The sequence below is a fragment of the Lepisma saccharinum genome, chromosome 1, assembly GCF_977018435.1.
Source record: "Lepisma saccharinum chromosome 1, izLepSacc3.1, whole genome shotgun sequence".
Lineage (NCBI taxonomy): Eukaryota > Metazoa > Arthropoda > Insecta > Zygentoma > Lepismatidae > Lepisma > Lepisma saccharinum.
Genome location: NC_139229.1, coordinates 64186148 through 64205446, shown reverse-complemented (window position 1 = coordinate 64205446; position 19299 = coordinate 64186148). Strand labels below are relative to the sequence as shown.

The following is a 19299-nucleotide window of genomic DNA, read 5'->3' as shown; positions in this document are numbered from 1 at the left end:
TTAATTGCAAATTAAACGTGATTATATTGTGACACAGGAGATCGCCGAAACAGAAAATCTGGATGACCAGATTATGTTGCCCTTAGAAAATAAGGTAAATAGCTCATGTATTGTTATTTGACCTATGAATTAAGGTTTAATTAAAGGTCAAAGCACGATGCTACTACCTTTTGTATCTTTATGAAGATATTAAGTCATATTTTGAGATATTAAAAACTGACTCTCTACACAACATATAGAATGATACATTAATTCTGCATGTACATGTACATTGATGCATTGCTTTCTGCTGTAAACTGTTATTATGAGTTGTTAACCTGCTTCTCAAATTATAAAAGGCAGATCTAGACCTATAGCGTACATGGACGAAATCTACCATCAGATTTTAGCTAACTAACAAAATGACTTCGTCATGTCGCTTTGTGAATTGTTGTCTCTCTTTGTGACTTGTCGTGTTGGATCCGGTGTGCGGCTGGCCCTACTTCCCTCAATACTCACTAGTCTTGGAAAAGAAATGTCATTTACTATCAGCATATTTTCATGAGTCTAGCAAAGAGATAATACGATTGTGAATCATCTAATGTATTTGATGTACACCATCCTTTAAACATTTATTATATCTACTAATCCCAACGAATGGGATTATTTTTATTAATATGTTAACAAGGCTCTGGTGCCTGGACTCACACCCAGTAGAATCCTCTTTAGAGCTTCTGTCACACATGTTTGCGATTGACCCTTCATCAATTTCATCTTATCATTCGTTCTCATCACAGTTAGCTAAAAGCGAAGTAAAAAAAATCAATCAGTTATTAATATGTGGATTGTTTGAATTCTGTAGCAGTATTATTTTTCTTTCCTTTCCATGCTTCACATGGTTTTAGATATGATTGTTTTAAATATGTGCTTATTTAGTACTGTTTACTTAGTACTTAGTACTTATAATGTTTCTGAATTTGAAATGTGTGTTTATTTTGTAACTTAAGGCAAACAACCTAACTGAGCATTGCAAGTGTTAGATAGGACTACATTCTGACTTGGGTGCCGTGGAAAGATCTTGAAACACTAAGGGTGCCATGAAATGAAAAAGTTTGGGAACTCCTGATATAGTATTTAGGAAGTAGAAAATCATATCCTCAAAGGAATTCAGATATGCATCTGTGCTGTCATTTTGGACCAAAACTACTGCCACCTTAAGACAAATATGAAATTCCTAATGTCACTTTACAGCTAATTCCATCTGGTGCCATGCAGCTGGAAAAAACCCTTGGCCGTAACTGCCAAAAAAAGTATTTTGCTCATTAATTACTACCATTTTTAAAATCATGTGTAGAGAGCTTGAACTAGATTCTTTGAGAAGTTACCTCCGGTAGCAAAAAATAGTATAACTTTTATTTTGGTTGTAAATGTAACCATCTGGTATAGAGAAACATGTGCATGTAAAATTGTTAGTTACGACACTGCTTAGAGAATAATAGTAAACCTATAGTGAAGGTAAGTGCAGTTTCTTCTCATCCGACAATGGATTTTAAAACAATATAAAATAACAGTATTTTTGTAAGGTTCCTTTTATCTTCTTTTCATGACTTCGTTACTGGAGAAGAGAAATTTTAAAATAAAATTCACTCATCAATAAGTTAAATTTATTTTAAATAGTTCATCACAAAAAAAAAACTAGAAATGTCATCTAACACATCACCCTCAAAAAAATACCCCAAAATGATTCAAGTTGTTTATTGAGGGTACACAGGCACTGGTAAATTTTTCAGACTGTCTGGTTCCCCTAAAGAATACAATATAAAGCCCCTCAAATTAATACATTTTTTTAAAAAGATCTAAGATGCCTTTACTGCATTAACACTCAATTTTACTATTGAATTCTAAGTTTGAGGTACCAGTGTATATCTTATTTTCCTAAATCCCTTTTCGCAAGATTTGACTAGCATTTGAATTTACCGTAGAGAAACGTAGATGTGTATTGTTGCAAAGCCAAAGAATGCTTTCCAAACACTTGTATGTTGTTTTAAAGGTAGTAAATGTGTGTTTGTGAAAATATGCATTTGTCTTTGACTTTCATTTTTCTTCATTCGTCTGATGGCATGCATTTTTTTTATAAAGATCATTTCGAAACATGTAGGTGATTTATTGATAAGTATATTATCCCTCGAATGAAAATCACAGCTGACAGAAAAAAAAAAATATTGAGTTCATTTTACTTTTGAACATCATTTTAAAAACAATCGTGACTAATAGGTTGAGACGCTTGTCTCGTTACATAGTCGCAGGCTGGCTGGCTTCAAAGGAACTGCTTTCCCATAGCTGTGCTTTGCATCTGTAAGGGACCCTTATTTACTTCAAATTCTTTTGAATCCATGGCAAGAAATGTGTTACTCGAGTATACACACCGGGATATTGTCCTTTACCACAACCAATGCCCCAGCTCACAATGCCAACCTGCATCCATCTCCTGCCTTCATAGATCATAAGTGGGCCTCCACTGTCTCCCTAGAAACAACAATAGGAAATCATGTTAGTGTACACATAAAACAACATATTATTTATTTTTAATTCTCTTGCTTTGGATCATGCACGTAATGCATGCTAAAATGATTAATGAGGAGATGTAGCACAGATGAAGGTAGAACAGCAAGAGTGAAGAATCCTCAGTTGTAAGAGAGATGGCATGATATAACGAGACCTGCTTTTGAGTCCAGATCAAACATTTTTCACTAGAATTTACTTAACTTTTTTTAAGGCTATAGATGTTTACTTCTGACTTTTCGTTTAGGAGTGATATTAAAATAGAACGTAAATTAAACTTTTTTTTTTATGAGCTTATCTGATGTGGAATGAAGTTGTACAATAGGATGCATAAATATTTCTAGTAGGAATTAGTGGATTCCCACTGACACTAATTGTAACAAGTAAAAGTTGTTCAAAATATTGAGTAATATTAGTGAGCGAGTATTCCACTCCAATCATAAGATGCATTTTAATATAGACGAAGTGATAATTTAGCACGAAACCAAGGGTGTGTCCAGGGTGTCCGGACCCCCCAAAATTTTGAAAATTGAGATATTTTGGGGAATTTTTTCCTTTCAAATAATGTAAAATTCAACATTTATACATTTTCCAAAATATATGTAAAAGTTTTACACCTTATAAGCACCATATTTAATCCATTAGATAAAGAAAATAAAGTGTTTAAGGGTATTATCGAAGAGGGGGGGGGGAGAAATATCCAACTGGCATATTAGGCCTTAATTGACAGGTGGGTTCTTGGGGGGGGGGGGTTCTGAATTAAACGTTGGAGGGGGAGACAGTATCCAACTCTAGGTCTTAGATTATGGCATGGAAATTTTGGTGGTAGGATTGTGTATTAAATATAAATCGAGAGATATGAAGCTCTTGATAAAGTGTTAAATCTTAGATTGTCAAGGGATTTCTGTAGTGAAGAGAGAGTTCCAACATAAAATTTTGGAGACTGTATTTAGCGATATGGTATCCACACGTTTTCTACCCCGAACATGCCAAAAGAGAAGCTGGAAAAGACTAAATATCTCGGGATCCTAAGAAAGTACTGACAAGTCATTATATTCTTGAAAGCCTGCAAAGGAATGGATGAAAAAATTTTCTTCCTTGCTTAGCTCGCAATTGTTTGTTGCAAGAATGCGTGCTTGGTGCTTCACTGAGGTGAATGTCATGTTTTATGCTGTATTACAAGACATAAGCGATATTCTCGATATTCATTAATAACATCACTTCTAAAAATATAATGCTTAGTGTTGGTATACTGTTTAATTTAAAGCAGGTGCATCATTTGAAACAAAAAGCTAAGAAAAAAGTTAAGTTACTTTCGGTAGACACGCACCTTAATTAAATACTTTGTAGGGATTACGATATGGTTTGAGGGTGCGAATTGTATGATTTGGGATGGACACATGATATGATTTGGGGGGGGGGGAGATGGGCACATCTGTGTATCACATTGGGTAGTGCTAGTGATATGTCAGCTGAAAATCTGACAGTTCTTGAACAATGTCACATATTTGGTCTTGACATTAAAAACTTCGTGAGTCGAGGTTAGGATGGGAGTGGCAGATATTATGGTGTGCAATCATGAAAAAATCAACAATGCCCAAAAGGAACATGTGCGCACTCTGCCATTCATACGATAAATGTAGCCCTGTCTTCAGCCATGTTGAACTCCACCATGAGAAACTGTTTTGTACAGTAAGTAAAGTTTTTGTCAGAATAATACATGCAGTGGTGAAATACTAGAAACAATATATTGTATTGTGCACCAGGCAGTAAAAAAACACTATTTGTCAGTGTGTGCGTGTCTAGTAATTATTATTATAATTATTAATATTTAATAGGATAGTGTTATTATATCACTATCTTAATATATATCACTGTTATAACACTGTCTTCATTTAAAACTTTATGGGGCTTATGACATGCATAGGGGAATGGGCACCCCTGGCTGGACCCTCCCCCAAATTATATTTCTGGATACGGTCCTGCACGAAATTACATTTTATATATCTATATCCATGTGTGCAAATACCTGAATCCTATATAAAGTTTTTCGAAAATGAAGCACAATTTGCATCTAAAGTTATAGATCAGTCCTCACCTTCACTTGGACTTAATTTTCTTTTAAAAATAAGTAATTGTAATTATTTTACTCCATTTTCCTACCAATTTTTTTTTAGCAGCCTGACCTCCATTAAAAACTTTTTGGTGTACAAAATTTCTAGATCCGAAGTAAATCAAACACATGCTTGTGAAAATGGAGATAATTTTACCTGCAGTATCTGCTCATACTTACACTACAGGAATCCTGACTTTCCTGACCAGCGCAAAGGAAATGCTCCACAATACCACCTGGTGCTTGATGACCATATTTTGATTTGCAATCTTGATTAGTCCATATCCGGATGTTCACTTTCTGCAGAATAGCTGGCTGTGGACCACCTAACAATTAGATAGATTAGATATTAAATAGTAGTAGTTTGAAACAGTTAATTTAACAAGTAATTTATTTTTCTGCAATTAAACTTGGCAATAGGAAAAATTGTACGGATAATCTTTAGTAACTTCTTTTTTTTATTTATTTTTCACTTTTAAAGTTGTATACAATGCTTTTAATTTAAAGTTTACTTCAGGGATGGAACACACACTACCTTAATACACTGCTGGACAATAAAAAACTGGACACTTGCATTTTTTGTGATAACGCATAAATTCTGATTCGAAGGTTAATTAAATGTTTCAGAAATTATTGGAAATAAGAAAACCTGAATATATTCAACAGAAAGCAAATTAAAATTTATTGTTAATAAGTTAAATTAGAACATAAACGAAAGTTACAGAAAACTACCAAAAAAAAAATAGAAAAAATAATCTTAGCAATATTTTTTTTAATATTGTTAAGTGCTACTGGTGGGTTATATAAGCTGTCTAGTAGCGGGTGTTACCTCCCCTGCCATCAATTACAGCTTGTAACCGCCGTGTCATACTTCGAATAAGGTTGGCAATCACTTCTTGGTCCAATTGCTTCCATTCTTCTTGAATAGCACGTCTTAGCTCTTCAATTGTTTCTGGAACTATTGCGCGGTTTCTGATATGTCATTTCAGTTGATCCCAGATGTGCTCCATCGGATTTAGGTCCGGACTTTGTGGTGTGGTGGCCATTCTAATCGCAACTTCATCCAAGTATTCCGTGACAATATTCGCAATGTGAGGATGTGCATTATCATGCATAAAAACAGTCTGGGCCTACGAATGGTGCATATGGTACTACATGATCTGCCACACATTCTGTAATATACCTGCGAGCTGCCATTGCCCCATTTCTACAATAACCAACTCTGTACATCCTTGTAAAGAGATACCTCCCCGGACCGTGACTCCACCGCCTCCAAAAGGTGTTATTTCAACGAAACAACATTGTGCATAACGCTCATTAGGACTTCTATACACATGTTCACGCCTGTCTGATGAACGTAGGTTTGAATTTTAACTCATCAGAGAATAAAACCTTTTCCCACTGCTCCACATTCCAATGTAAGTGTTTTGTAGCAAATTCAAGTCTTCGCTTCTGGTGACGTGCTAACAACCTGGGACCTGTAGCCAGGCTCCGAGATGATAAACCACTTTCATTCAGTCTTCTACGAACGAACTGTTCGTGAATAAATCGCAGATCTATGAACATTTCTCAAACGTTGTGCCACAATATTTGAAGTCGTACGACGGTCTCTTAAGACTATGATACGCATTAAACGATCTTCCCGTGCTGTTGTGCATCGTTTCCGAACAGAACAATGCTAGAACCTGGTCTTCTACCATAGGAACCAGTTGCATCATACCATCTGAGAGCTTCATGGATAGTACTTCGTGCTATATTTAGCACCCTAGCAATATAATGCACACTACGACCATCATCGCGAAGAGCTACTGCTTTTACTACCAGTTTACGTCTCATTTTTAACCTAGCAAACTTACAATACACTTGCAACAAAAACACCAACAATGACAATGTCAATAATATCTGTTACTATGGTTACTATGAACCAAAATTCATGCGCCTCTAGACAAACAAAATAACATCAACAGGAATTGAAAATCAATAAATTAAATCAAAATTGCATGAAATTAATTTTGAGCCTACTAGGTGTTCCAAATAAGTAAATACGAGTAAATAAATAGATAAATAATAAACGGAAAAACTATGGAAAATGTTCAATAATGAATGTTCAATTGTTCAATACTTAACTGAGAGCATAATTCATATGTAATTGCAATTCAGATGTCAAATATTAAGGTGTTCGGTTTTTCTTTTGTCCAGCAGTATATTAAAATATTAGTCTTCTTTTACTCATCTCTTTAACATCATCATTATTCCTCCAAAAACTTGAATTTGGAAACTAATTCAAATAATTATTATTATCATCAGTACTTTCATCAGTGGGACTATAAGGGGGAGAGGGGGGGGGGGTACAGGTACCCCTGCACTGTGTCATCTTAATGCTAAGCCTTGTCTACCTTACCTTCCTAGTAATTTGCCCTCTAGTTTTGGCCTACAAGCATGTACCATATTATGCAGAATTATGATGCGAAAAATATTACTTTCCATGCAACCTCAAATAATCGGTACTGTTTAGTAACCATACACAGAATAAAACATGAGATTGAGAGGATGAAAATTTCTATAGCTATGCAAGATTTGTCTTCCTGGTGATTGAATTGCAACCTTTAGAAGATAATTTGAAAATTATATACTTACTCTCTCTCAAACTGCCCCATCCAATGACAGTCCCTGTTCTACCAGCATATGATGTAGAACCACTAGGCAAGCATATTGGGCGAATATTCTTCGTAAATGTTACTGGTGAATCCAAGGTCAGAATTGCAACGTCATTGTACTGTGAAAATAAGAAGGGTTAATATGATGAATTACTATATTATCATGCAGGACAAGTTTTAATCATTTTTTGCATAAAAAAAAGAATTAAATGTAATATAAACCTGATAGAAAAAAATTAATGTATGCTGTGAAACCAGAAGATTTCCATTAAAGACCAAAGTTCATAAATGTCACATAATTTATTCTACCACAATATTATAGGCATGTAATATTAACACATAATCTATGAACAAATGAGCGTATATGTAACTTGATCTTAGAGGTGTTGCAGGAAATATTCAAAGAATAGTTTTACATTTCAACAGCACAATGTAATGAGGATATGTAGAATAATTTTTGAAATTGTTCATGTGTATTATGAGAGATTAAAAAACTTCTTACTTTATGTACCAGCATCATTCTTGTTACAAAACCACACAAAACAAATAAACAGCACGATTAAAAGTTTGTCCAAGCTTTCGACTCCAGGTCTAGAGAAGATGCGGTTAAGGTTCCACGTCGTCTTCGCTGTCTCTCAACCAGCTCTGGAGTTGGAAGCTTGGACAAACTTTTAAAGTGTCTCCTATTGTGTTTTTTTTTTTTCTTTTGTGTGGTTTTTATGGTTAACAAGTTAAAACTATGAGTCAAAGAATGGTGGAAGATTCTTCAAGCATTTCCTAAGCCATAAACCATGCTGAAAGTTGTTTAAAACTTTTCTTTGTGGTTGAGAATTGAATATGGATTTTAAGCATTACACAATATCTCATTGGCACGTACCCTGAAATCTGAAATAGTATCCAAGTTTTGCAATGTACGTATCTCGCTGAGTATATTTCTCTTTTGCATGTTTGTGATATAAAAATCATCTCTTTGTTCAAGTCAAATGCAACTCTAATTTTCTTTATTTTTACTCTTCTCTAATTGTATATAAATATTTCTTCCAAAGGATTTGAATAATTTTTCAGCTTTCTTTTTAGAAACCATTAGGGTTCATTCACATTGAGTATTTCATGAGCATATACTAGATTCTACAGTACAATATGCTGTTTAACGCCAGGCTCCACCAAATGACATATTTATGGACTTCTTGTCAAGCTATTCATGATTTGCAAACATGCACTTGGTGGAGCCACTTTCGGCAAAAGTCCCACGTGTCCAATGCGGATGCTTAGTCGAACCAAAGTTCACTTAATAGTAGGTTCCCTCTGTCCCATTACTCTCCTCTGAAAAATGCCTTGAAAATGCTTCCCTGCTTTCAATCTATTATAGAAACTGCCCTGGAACGTGTGAAAGGATGTAAATGAATAACTGTTATAATTTGATGCACTTGAGAGGATAATTAGGTTTGACTTTTCAGGTAAATTAACAACGCATTGCAAGTGTGTTACAGAATACTTACCAAGGTTCGTGCATCAAAACCACGATGCCTAACAATCCTTTTAACTTTCTTTTCAAGATGCTGTGTTTCACTGTTTAATCTGATGTTGTGGTCGCCAAGTCTCACGGTCAGTCTAGCAACATCCCAAGAGCTCATGCTACAAGAAAGAATACAGAACAATTATGATTTACAGAGAGTTGTGTAGGAATATGTATTTATAAGTTCAGTGATTTTTCTGAGTACTCTTTATTGTTCGAGCTGAGCTGATGTCGATGTATTGGCCCCTACTTGTAATATCAGCTTCAGAAAGTATGTGTTGGAATTTATTAACCGATACCGGCCAATATTTTTCCAGTGTTTTGATCTGTTACAGGTTGCAAAAATGTCAGGCAACACTCATGGATTACTGTGTAGCTCAGTTGCAAAGCAATGGCATGGTATGTCAAGAGACCCAGGTCAAGTCCTGGTCGAGCCTGCATTTTTCGCTGAAAGTTCTACGTAGTACATCTCCTGTGTGTGTGCTTAATTTAATTGTATGAAAAATGGGTTTTATTGATGACTAGGGCTCGGAAGTTGAGGAAAAATCATTTTTTTAACTAGTGTTCGAAGACGAGGCCCAACATAATATATGTTCATTTTGGGTCGTTGTAGGCCAGAGAAAGGTGGGTTTTATTTATCCTTTTTTAGCCTTTTTTTTTAGGTCTAAAGGCTTTTTTTTTTGCAACTTCACCTTCTTTCGACTACGTTTTTGCTGCCCATTCTCAATTCGAATCATCATCAGTTCATCACCTCTTAAACATCCTTTCTGTAGTAAAGAAATAAAAAAAAGAAAGGAAGAAATATATTTGAACCATCCCTGAAACGAGAGAAAATATTTTTGGACAACTGAAGCAGGTACGGTACAAGGTCCTTTAACCGTAACTTGGCTGAAAAAAAGTGGCAAATTTCTCTTGTTTTGAAGCTTTCAGCATGGTGTATACGACCAGACAGCATGCACTTGCAAAGATCTCAAGTCAGATAGGGATAACTGAAGTTATTAATTAATTTGGATCACATTTATACGTCCTTTTTTCAGTTTTTAGGTCCTTTTTTAATATTTTTAGGTCTATATATATAAGGCCTATAAGGTCTTTTTTTTTGGCAAATTATAGGTGTTTAACTTCCGAGCCCTAATGATTACATAACAAGTATTTTAATGTTCGGATGTAATTCTTGAATATTTCAATGCAAGTCTTTCATAAATTATTCCATAGAATTGAAATTGAATACTTACACACTAATATTATCAATATGTTCAACAACTTTTAATTAGTTGTTTTCAAGCATTGATATCAGTGGAAATTAGTAAGATTATCAGCTCAGCCAATCACAGTGTATATTTTCCTCCGATGTTCTCTCTGTTCATTTATGTCTCAGTAACATTTAATCCTCATTTAAACATTGACAAAAAATATGATACTTATTTAATGTATAGCATTCGTTAGGATAAGGAAGTATGGAGTGACAACATGTTTATAACCTTCCACTGTGTTACTATTGCATTGTACTGAAATGGTCCTGAGTTTGGGCGTTTCTAGACACATGTCAGTTGGGTTGTAAGGGGTGATCCATTGTAAAGACACCCCAATGTCAACCTCCCTTCCATGTAGTACACCCTGGAGTGCATTTGTAGACTAGTGAGTCTCTGGCATCTGGACACTCTGCCAGTATAATCCTCTGTGAGGTTCATGTTGTGTCATCCATATATGTTTGCTATTGTCTCTTCATCCATCTCATGTATTACCATTCATCCTCAGCTTTGATATTAGCAAAAAGTGGTAGAAAATCAGAGTAAAATAAACATATTGGTGGTTCATATTTCCCCTTGAAACTCTGAAGTTCATACCTGTTAGCCTATCTGTATACAGTGTGGACCTAACACAAATGTGTTACTTTCAGCACGTGTGTGTGTGTGTGCTCATAGGCGACACCCAGATGTCAACCTCCCTTCCATGTAGTACACCTTGGACTGCATTTTGTAGACTAGCGAGGCTCTGGACTCATGGCCAGTATAACAGTGGAGCTCCTGTTCTGTGGTGTCCTTGCATGTTCGTGATTGTCCCTTCATGCATCTAATTTTATCATCATTCATCCTCATCTTCCGGATTAGCCATCTCATCTTATCATTATTCATCCTCATCTTTCGGATTAGCCAAAAGTGGCAAAAAAAAAGGGAAGTAAAATAAATTAAATCATTCAATCAAATCAACACAGGTTTGCGTGTTGATATGGCATGCAATACAGCTCCTTTACAGGATGAATCCCCAAATGTTGGTGTTGATTCAACATCATGAGAAAATGTGTGGTTCGACTTGAAAAATAATAAGTAATGTACCTGGGGACTAGAAAGCAAGATAGCAACAACGGAATTCAATAAACTAAGAATGACTTAACAAAATGCTGCTTGTTAATATTATTCCAAACTTTGAACAAGGTGTCCTGCATTATGAATATATTTAAATTGTAATTTCTTTAACATAATAATGACAGAAATATTGAATTAAATGAAGAAAACTTGGATGTAGATCATGTATTATTGAGTGTAGAGAAAAACTGTGCATTGTATTTAAAGCAAGCACATATTTTGTCAACAGAAAAATGGAGTCAATACTTACTGTGCAACACAATGAGCAGCTGATAATATATGTACATTGTCAATGAGGGAACCTCCACAAAATTGACGTCCTCCATTAAACAGGGCTGCCTGTAAACATGAACACACCAATGTGATAATCTATTAACCACTTTAAACAGAATATCTAAAGTCAACGAAGCTCTCTTGACACAATAAACTCTTAAATCGGCTTGGCAAGTTAGTAATTTTTCACTCTAAATGGAGGGATATGCATCGCAGAATAACTAGTATGCGAGACTTTACTTTATGAGATTAAATTCCATTTTTTACAAGTAGCATTGAAAAGGTAGTATACTCCAATATTAGTGTTATAACAAGAGCTTGGATTTTTAAGCAAATATTTTCTTCTTTATTTAAACATGAGCTCATAACCAAACCACAAATTCTGACTGTGACAACAAGAAATGTTTATTTTTCATACACTTCCCATTTTTTTTGTATTAATGCATAAAACATGTGTTTATAAATTACAAGTTTAAAAAAATACCATTTTGCAAGCTACAGTTTTTCTAAAGAGTCAGCAAAAAGCAATCAAATCGTCATGTTTTATGATCATGGTACTTAAATGCAGATTATTAAAAATGGACAAGAATGGTCAGATATGATCATCCTCTCTGTCTGGTATAAAAATTCAACCTGTGTACTGGATTGGCACCTCTAATATAACTTTGTCTGGCTTTTTTTCATGGGACAGTAAAACAAGTTATATAATATTGTTTGAGTGATAAAACAATGATACATCTGAAGTAAAGTACAATCCCAAGCATTTTTTTAGGCCTTTCAACATTTTCTGCTTCTTGTGCCAATTTGTGCTGGTTATGTGTTTTGGCTGATATGCTGATGGATAGATTGAACCAAATCCAGTTAGAAAACTCAGAAACTTACACTTTTGAATTTTTCTGAAGAAACCCTCCTACAAAAACAGTCTATATGTTGAAATGGAAATTAAAAATCTGCCTAAGAATAGACAAGACTAGATTAGTCTGTATGTGTATGATATTTTTAACATGATCTGCTGTGTAATGAAATGGTTAGCCATCAGTGCTCTCACCTAAAAATGAACAGGCCTAGTTTTGATCCCTGGAGGGAGCTCCAAAAATTTTGCCATTTACACAGCATCATGAGGACAATTAGGGATCAACAGTAGCAGATTCCAATATTGAAATCCAAAAACTAGAGGTGGTGTTATACAACATGCTGACCACATTTTACCCAGTGAAAAGCAAATAAATAATATACATTTTTAGCATTTAAAAATGTGTGGCGTAGTTATGACTCCTCTGTTCAAGATAAGGAAAATAATTATAAACTTGACTCCAGGGGTACACGTACCATCCAAGGCCATTCGTTGGGTTCAGCATTTTGACCACCTACGATCCTTTCCTGGTCTTGGTACCAGTTCTTTACTCCACATTGTCCATCGTTCACAGGAGCTGCCGTAGTTGGTGGTGGTGGAGGAGGGTGGGTGGGATAAGTAGGAGGCCTAGTTGTGGTGGTTGTCGGTCGAGTTTGGATCGGTTGGTACGTTGTCGAAGTTGTTGTGGGGTTTGTAGGGTATGGGTATGGCCAAGTAGTTGTGGTTGATGGTGCATGAGTTGGGAGTGGTGGATGGGTCTGAGGTTCAGAGTGCGTAGGAAGGGGAGGGTGAGTTGGTGGCCAGTCAGGAGGAACAGGACCTGGTTGAGTGGGTGGGGACTCTGAAGTCACTGGTGTTGGTTCGTGCGTAGGAACTGCCGGGGGATCAGGGCGAGGAGGTTGACCTGGTCTTGGAGTTGTAGGATAGGCAGGGTTTGTGCAGCATACTCCAAACATCTGCAAATAAAAGTGGATCATGTTAAATATAATATTATTGTATAAATATATTTATTTTCACCAGAAATCTCAAAGTTACCATTCTTGTCTTTGCCATGGGCAGCCCCGGGTTCAATTTCCAGTAGGTGATTGGTTACTTGAGAAGAAGTAGTAGTGAACTCCAAACTTCGAAGTAAGGTAACATACAAGGTATACATAGAGTTATACTCCCAAACAGTGATTGAATTCTGATGCACAAATCACGTTGCCAATTGAAAGACTACTTGACATAATTTGCCCCTCTTTAGGTTGTGCGTACGATTTATTAGCATATTTATTTGATAAACTTGAATTTTCAAGAAGCATTCCAATAAAAAAAAATTAAAAAAACAACATAAAAGTATGTACATAATTAGGTATGTAGTACACATTCCACACTAAATGTGATTTTTTACATTGACTGTAAATGCATAAAGCAGATGTCAGTCAAGGCTGGAGACACACTACATGCCAAGAAAGTCAAGACATTACATATGTGGTTAAGAATTTTTGCTGTCACAATGATTGATTCAGTTAATTTTATTTCACTTTTCTGCCTCTTTTGGCTAATCAGGAAGATGAAGATGAATGAAGGGACATTCACAAACACACGAAATCGACAACACGAACCACACAGAAGATTATACTGGCCACAAGTCTAGATGCCAGAGCCTCGCTAGTCTGCCAAATGTATTCCAGGGTGTACTACATTCAAGAGAGCATTAAGTCTTACATGTATTAACAAGTAGACCAAGTCTAATTATCTTCTTAAAGTACAGCTTCAGTTTTCATCTTAACTAGCCTTCTGGTAGGGTTTTTCATTAAATAAAAATATTTATAATTGCTAATTTCCAACTTTACTTAAGTAGGGGTCGAATAAATAAAGGTTAAGCCAGCCCCCATGGTGGAGTGGTTAGCACATCATGCTACGACGTAAGGGGTCCCGGGTTCGAATCCCAGCCTGGGCATGGATGTTTGTGAGTGTCCATTCATCAATTTCATCATATCATCACTCATCCACATCTTCGCAAATTAGTCATAAGTGGCACAAAAAGCGAAGTAAAATAAAGCAAATTAATCAATCAATAAATGAAGGTCAAGAAAGTCAAGATTTTTTGATTTGTTATTTTGGTCGACACTCCCAAACTACTACTGAAATGTGAACCATTAGAATAATTTTATTGCTAGCAGTCTCAATGCAAGATTTTTTAAAGTGCAAGTTGACCATGGAATAACAGGCAAAATTTGATTGGATTGTCTACACCATTTTTTACGAGGGTTGGTGGAAAAGTTTCTGCAAACTACCACCAACAGTGGCGCTAGTGTTCCGCTATTATAAAAATCGGAAGAGACCTCTTTTATGTTTAAATTATCTTTGATTGTTTGTTTAAGCCTCTTCGTTTATTTTTCACAGTAGTTTGAAGAAGTACGTAGTTTCGTGTGAGAAATGGAAATTTCTCGTGAACACTTTCGGGCAATGATTTTTTATGATTTCAAATGTACAGGGTGGCTCAATAAGTCACTTAACACCCTCAGTACAAGGCCACTGCGGCATGGAATTTGAAATTGGCGATGACCAATCGTTATCTGGCCAAGGGGGAACCACATTGACGCCACCCACACGGTCCGCGGCCATCTTGATGTCCGCCATCTTGAATTCAACTTCAGCATTTTAAATGGGAAGGGGGTCGTGCGACATATCAAAATGGGCTAGAATGTCACGAGGAATGCAATGGTGAAGGTTTTTTCGACGTATCTTTAACCAGTAAAAAGTTATGACTGAATTCTTGTACCAATTTGCTCCTTTTCGAGGTGTTAGAAAAATGCCTTAAAATTTGTTTAGCGCTTCGGTAATGCATCGAGATCAAAGTGACGTCTATGGAGAGACGTTCGCATGCCATTGCACACGATTTTAATCGGATACATCCATGAAGAGCTGTGCATTATGAATGGTTGTCGCGAACAATTTACAGTATGACGCTTCCATTGAATTAAAAGTCCTTCACAGTGACAAGGCTAATGTTTATGTTCATAAGGAAGTTTATAAACAGAATATGTGACCCTTGTCATCTGATAACTAACTTTGGACAAAAACTGGTTCATAACGTTCCCATAAGTGTTCTGGTGTTCTTCCCTATTGAAAAAACTCTGTAAAAAGTACCTTCTTCCATAAGCAAGGATGAAAAAACCTGTTTATTTAACAAATCCAAGTAGCCCTAAGCATTTAAGGTTCCGTTGATGGAAAATTGACTAACCAATCGTGTTCCACACAGCACGCCACACCATTAACTTACCAACACTAACCATTCAGCTTTGATCTGTCGAAAATGGGTTATTAGATAAAAATCATCAAATATTCTGTTTATGAACTTCCTTATGAACATAAACATTAGCCTTGTCACTGTGAAGGACTTTTAATTCAATGGAAGCGTCACACTGTAAATTGTTCGCGACAACCATTCATAATGCACAGCTCTTCATGGATGTATCCGATTAAAATAATGTGCAATGGCATGCGAACGTCTCTCCATAGACGTCACTTTGATCTCGATGCATTACCGAAGCGCTAAACAAATTTTAAGGCATTTTTCTAACACCTCGAAAAGGAGCAAACTGGTACAATAATTCAGTCTTAACTTTTTACTGGTTAAAGATACGTCGAAAAAACCTTCACCATTGCATTTCTCGTGAAATTCTAGCCCATTCTGATATGTCGCACGACCCCCTTCCCATTTAAAATTCTGAAGTTGAATTCAAGATGGCCGCCGACCGTGTGGGTGGCGTCAATTTTGTTCCCCCTTGGCCTGATAACGATTGGTCATCACCATTTCCATGTTGCGCGCTGCAGTGGCCTTGTACTGGGGGTGTTAAGTGACTTATTGAGCCACCCTGTAGTTTAACACCAAAACAATGCATCGAGCAACTTCATTTGGCTTTTGGGGATGAAGCACCATCCAATAGGACTGGGTACAATTGGTTTTCCGAATTCCAGCATGGTCGCACATTTCTCAGTGATGAATTTCGTGAAGGTCGTCCATTCAGTTGGACGACTCGACTGGATGGTTGGTTGTTGCCAGTAATGTTGATGCTGTGCGTGAAATGATTGGGAGAGATCGGCATGTGACATACCGTGAGATTCAGGCATCCTTGAACATTGACATGAAAGCAATACATACGATTTTGCATGGTCATCTGAACGTACGGAAACTTCCAAGCCGTTGGATCCCACACAACTTGACCGAAGCTCAAAAACAGGTTCGTGTAAATTGATGTAAAGAAATGCTCAAAAAATTCAACCGAGGCAAGTCAAATTTGGTGTACTACATCGTTACAGAGGACGAAACTTGGATCAATTCATACGAACCCGAAACTGAACATCAATCCACTGTTTGAGTGTTTCAAATTGAGCCGAAACCAAGAAAAGTTGTTCGTTCGAGGAGTGCTGCCAAGCAAATGATTGCTTGTTTCTTCGGTTATACCGGACATGTGACAACAATTTGTTAGCCAGAGGTCATCAATGAATTGCGTGAAGCAAACCCAAATCGTCGCATTATTCTTCACCACGACAACGCCAGTTCCCACTCAGCACACCGACGGACCCCGTGGCTGAGTGGTTAGTACTGCTTAGCCAGGGGTCCCAGGTTCGAATCCCGCTCGGGCATGGTTGTTTGTAAAATGTCCATTCATCAACTTCATCAACAAACCGCGAAGTAAAATAAAACAAATCAATTAATTAATCAACCACTTAGCACACCAAACTGTTAATTTTTTTGTCCAGTAAAAATGTCGAATTAATGACTCATTGTCCGTACTCACCTGATTTACCACCTAATGACTTCTGTTTGTTCCCACACATGAAAAATAAGATGCGTGGTGATCGATTTGTGTCGCCTGAAGTAGCTATTGACGCATTTCGAACAGCGGTTTCTGAGGTATCAGCTTCAGAGTGGAAAAAATGCTTTCAAAATTGGTTTGAGCGTATGCAAAAGTGTATCGATCTTAAGGGTGAATACTTTGAAAAACAATAAAGCCATTCCCAGAATTTCACATGTCTTTTTTTCATATTGATTGCAGAAACTTTTCCAGTAGCCCTCATATTAGAAGAATGTAAAGCTTTGGCAGACACCAAAGCTAGTGTCGCTTTAATGATACAATTTCATATTTATTTTTGAAGCATTAGTCATTGGATAAATTAGAATAAGTTCAGTGGCATATTCTGAAAATTTGACCCGGTTTACCACAACAATTCTTATTAATTGTATACAGGGTGTTTATCAAACTGGCAGGGTGGATGAGACTGACCCAAGTACCAATATGAGATAAGGAACCCCACTCTGGAAACGCATCATTAAAAAGTTATAAGCCAAAACTAGTTGTGGCTGCCTAATACAGTGGAATGAGACAACTGAAAGATGCAGCTTGTAAATTTAATATGGACATTACTACAGTGTATCGTAGCACTCTTTGATGAAAACGTTATAGTAGTTTGTAGATTTTCAGCGAAAAATGCAGGCTCGACCAGGACTCGAACCCGGGTCTCTGTCAATCCGTGCCATTGCTCTATACCGAGCCAGCCTGGCTTCCCCTGATTTGCCAGATTGCCAGAGACCCGGGTTCGAGTCCTGGTCGAGCCAGCATGTTTCGCTGAAAATCTACATAGTACATCTCCTGTGTGTGCCTAATTTAATGTTATAATAGTTGTTAAAATGGTGGCCTCCAGCGTCACACGAAGCTCTGTCGCATGCACGTCTTGTGACGTTATTCATGCATCGATCCCCAAAAGTTAGGTCCCAGACTAGATTTCTGGGGGGGGGGTCAAAATCTCACTTTATAAACTGTAGGCCCAGTCCCGATCAGCTGTTCTGATCATAAAATGGACTGGGCCTTTTCTTTCTATCAAGATACAAATATAAATCGGCAATTTTTCAGAAATTATTAAAAATATGTTTTGTTCAAAGCTTAAACGAAGTGTGGAGTGACCCCATTTACCAGTTAAAATTGTCGAGATACCCCCCCAAAAATTCCTATCATCTAGCGGCAACAAACATACACCCACACACACGTTTTATGCTGCCTCTGGAAATTCCTTAAATACCACACTGAATATAACTGTTATTTAGCAAAAGAGTATTTGACTCTATTGTCATTGGATAGAAAGCCTATTTGATTCTGAACTGGGGGGGGGGGGGGCAAAGTTAAGCCCCAAATCGATTCTACCAACCTCCCCAAAATTAGACAAAAAGAAAAGAAAGAAAATACTGTGACTGAAATAATGTGTGTGAAATTTACAATTTTTGGATGATCCATAGGCGTCAGAAGGAATATTTTCCCACCGGGGGCAAACGAGGGCCACATAATAGCGTTGCCCCTAAAATAAAATAATACTAAATAAATAAAACACTTCAGTTTGAAGTTATCATGTTCCTGCAACGCCAATACAATAATTAACATAAATTACTGATTGATTGATTTGGTGTTTTAAGTTCACTTTATGCACAGTAAGGCTAATCGGGACTGGACCTACAGTTTAAAGTGGGATCCGAACCACTATGTGCCTCCATCTGGTATCGAACCCGGGACCCCTTGATTACAAGTCTACGACGCTACCACTGCGCCATCGGGGAGGCACCATAAATTACTGGTAAAGGTAAACAACTACAGATTATTTACTTCTCTTGGGGAAAGATTGGATCCCAAAGCGAGATTTTTTTTAAAAAAGAAAACATTCTATTCTAGCGCCGTCATCTGGAAATGGCTGAACTACAGATAATTTACCTCCCTTAGGCAGGGTTGGCATGTTTTAAAACAAAAGTGTTTAAAACACTTTGTTTTAAACGTTTAAAACACACGGTATTGTTTTTTTGCAAATGTTTTAAACGTTTAAAACAATGTGTTTTAAACATTTTTTAGAAGTGTTTAAAACACATTTTGGTACTTGATATTTTATAGTCTGTGATAATTTTTTGGTTTGGCAACCCCGTCTTTTCATTGAATCTGTGTCAATTA

The 19299-nt window shown here is 36.6% G+C and overlaps 1 protein-coding gene across 1 annotated transcript in view; it reads right to left on the bottom strand.

The window, feature by feature from the left end:
* Positions 1-1629: 1629 nt before the first annotated feature.
* The window catches only part of LOC145995882 (uncharacterized), an 88068-nt gene continuing 70398 nt past the window's right edge, over positions 1630-19299 (bottom strand). The window contains exons 3-8 of the mRNA XM_083132030.1: positions 12796-13275; positions 11444-11532; positions 8811-8946; positions 7292-7430; positions 4835-4980; positions 1630-2505 (exon numbers count right to left, since the gene is read on the bottom strand). Of these exons, the coding sequence (XP_082988156.1) occupies positions 2350-2505; positions 4835-4980; positions 7292-7430; positions 8811-8946; positions 11444-11532; positions 12796-13275 (1146 nt within the window). The 3' untranslated portion in view covers positions 1630-2349. The remainder of the gene's footprint in view (positions 2506-4834; positions 4981-7291; positions 7431-8810; positions 8947-11443; positions 11533-12795; positions 13276-19299) is intronic.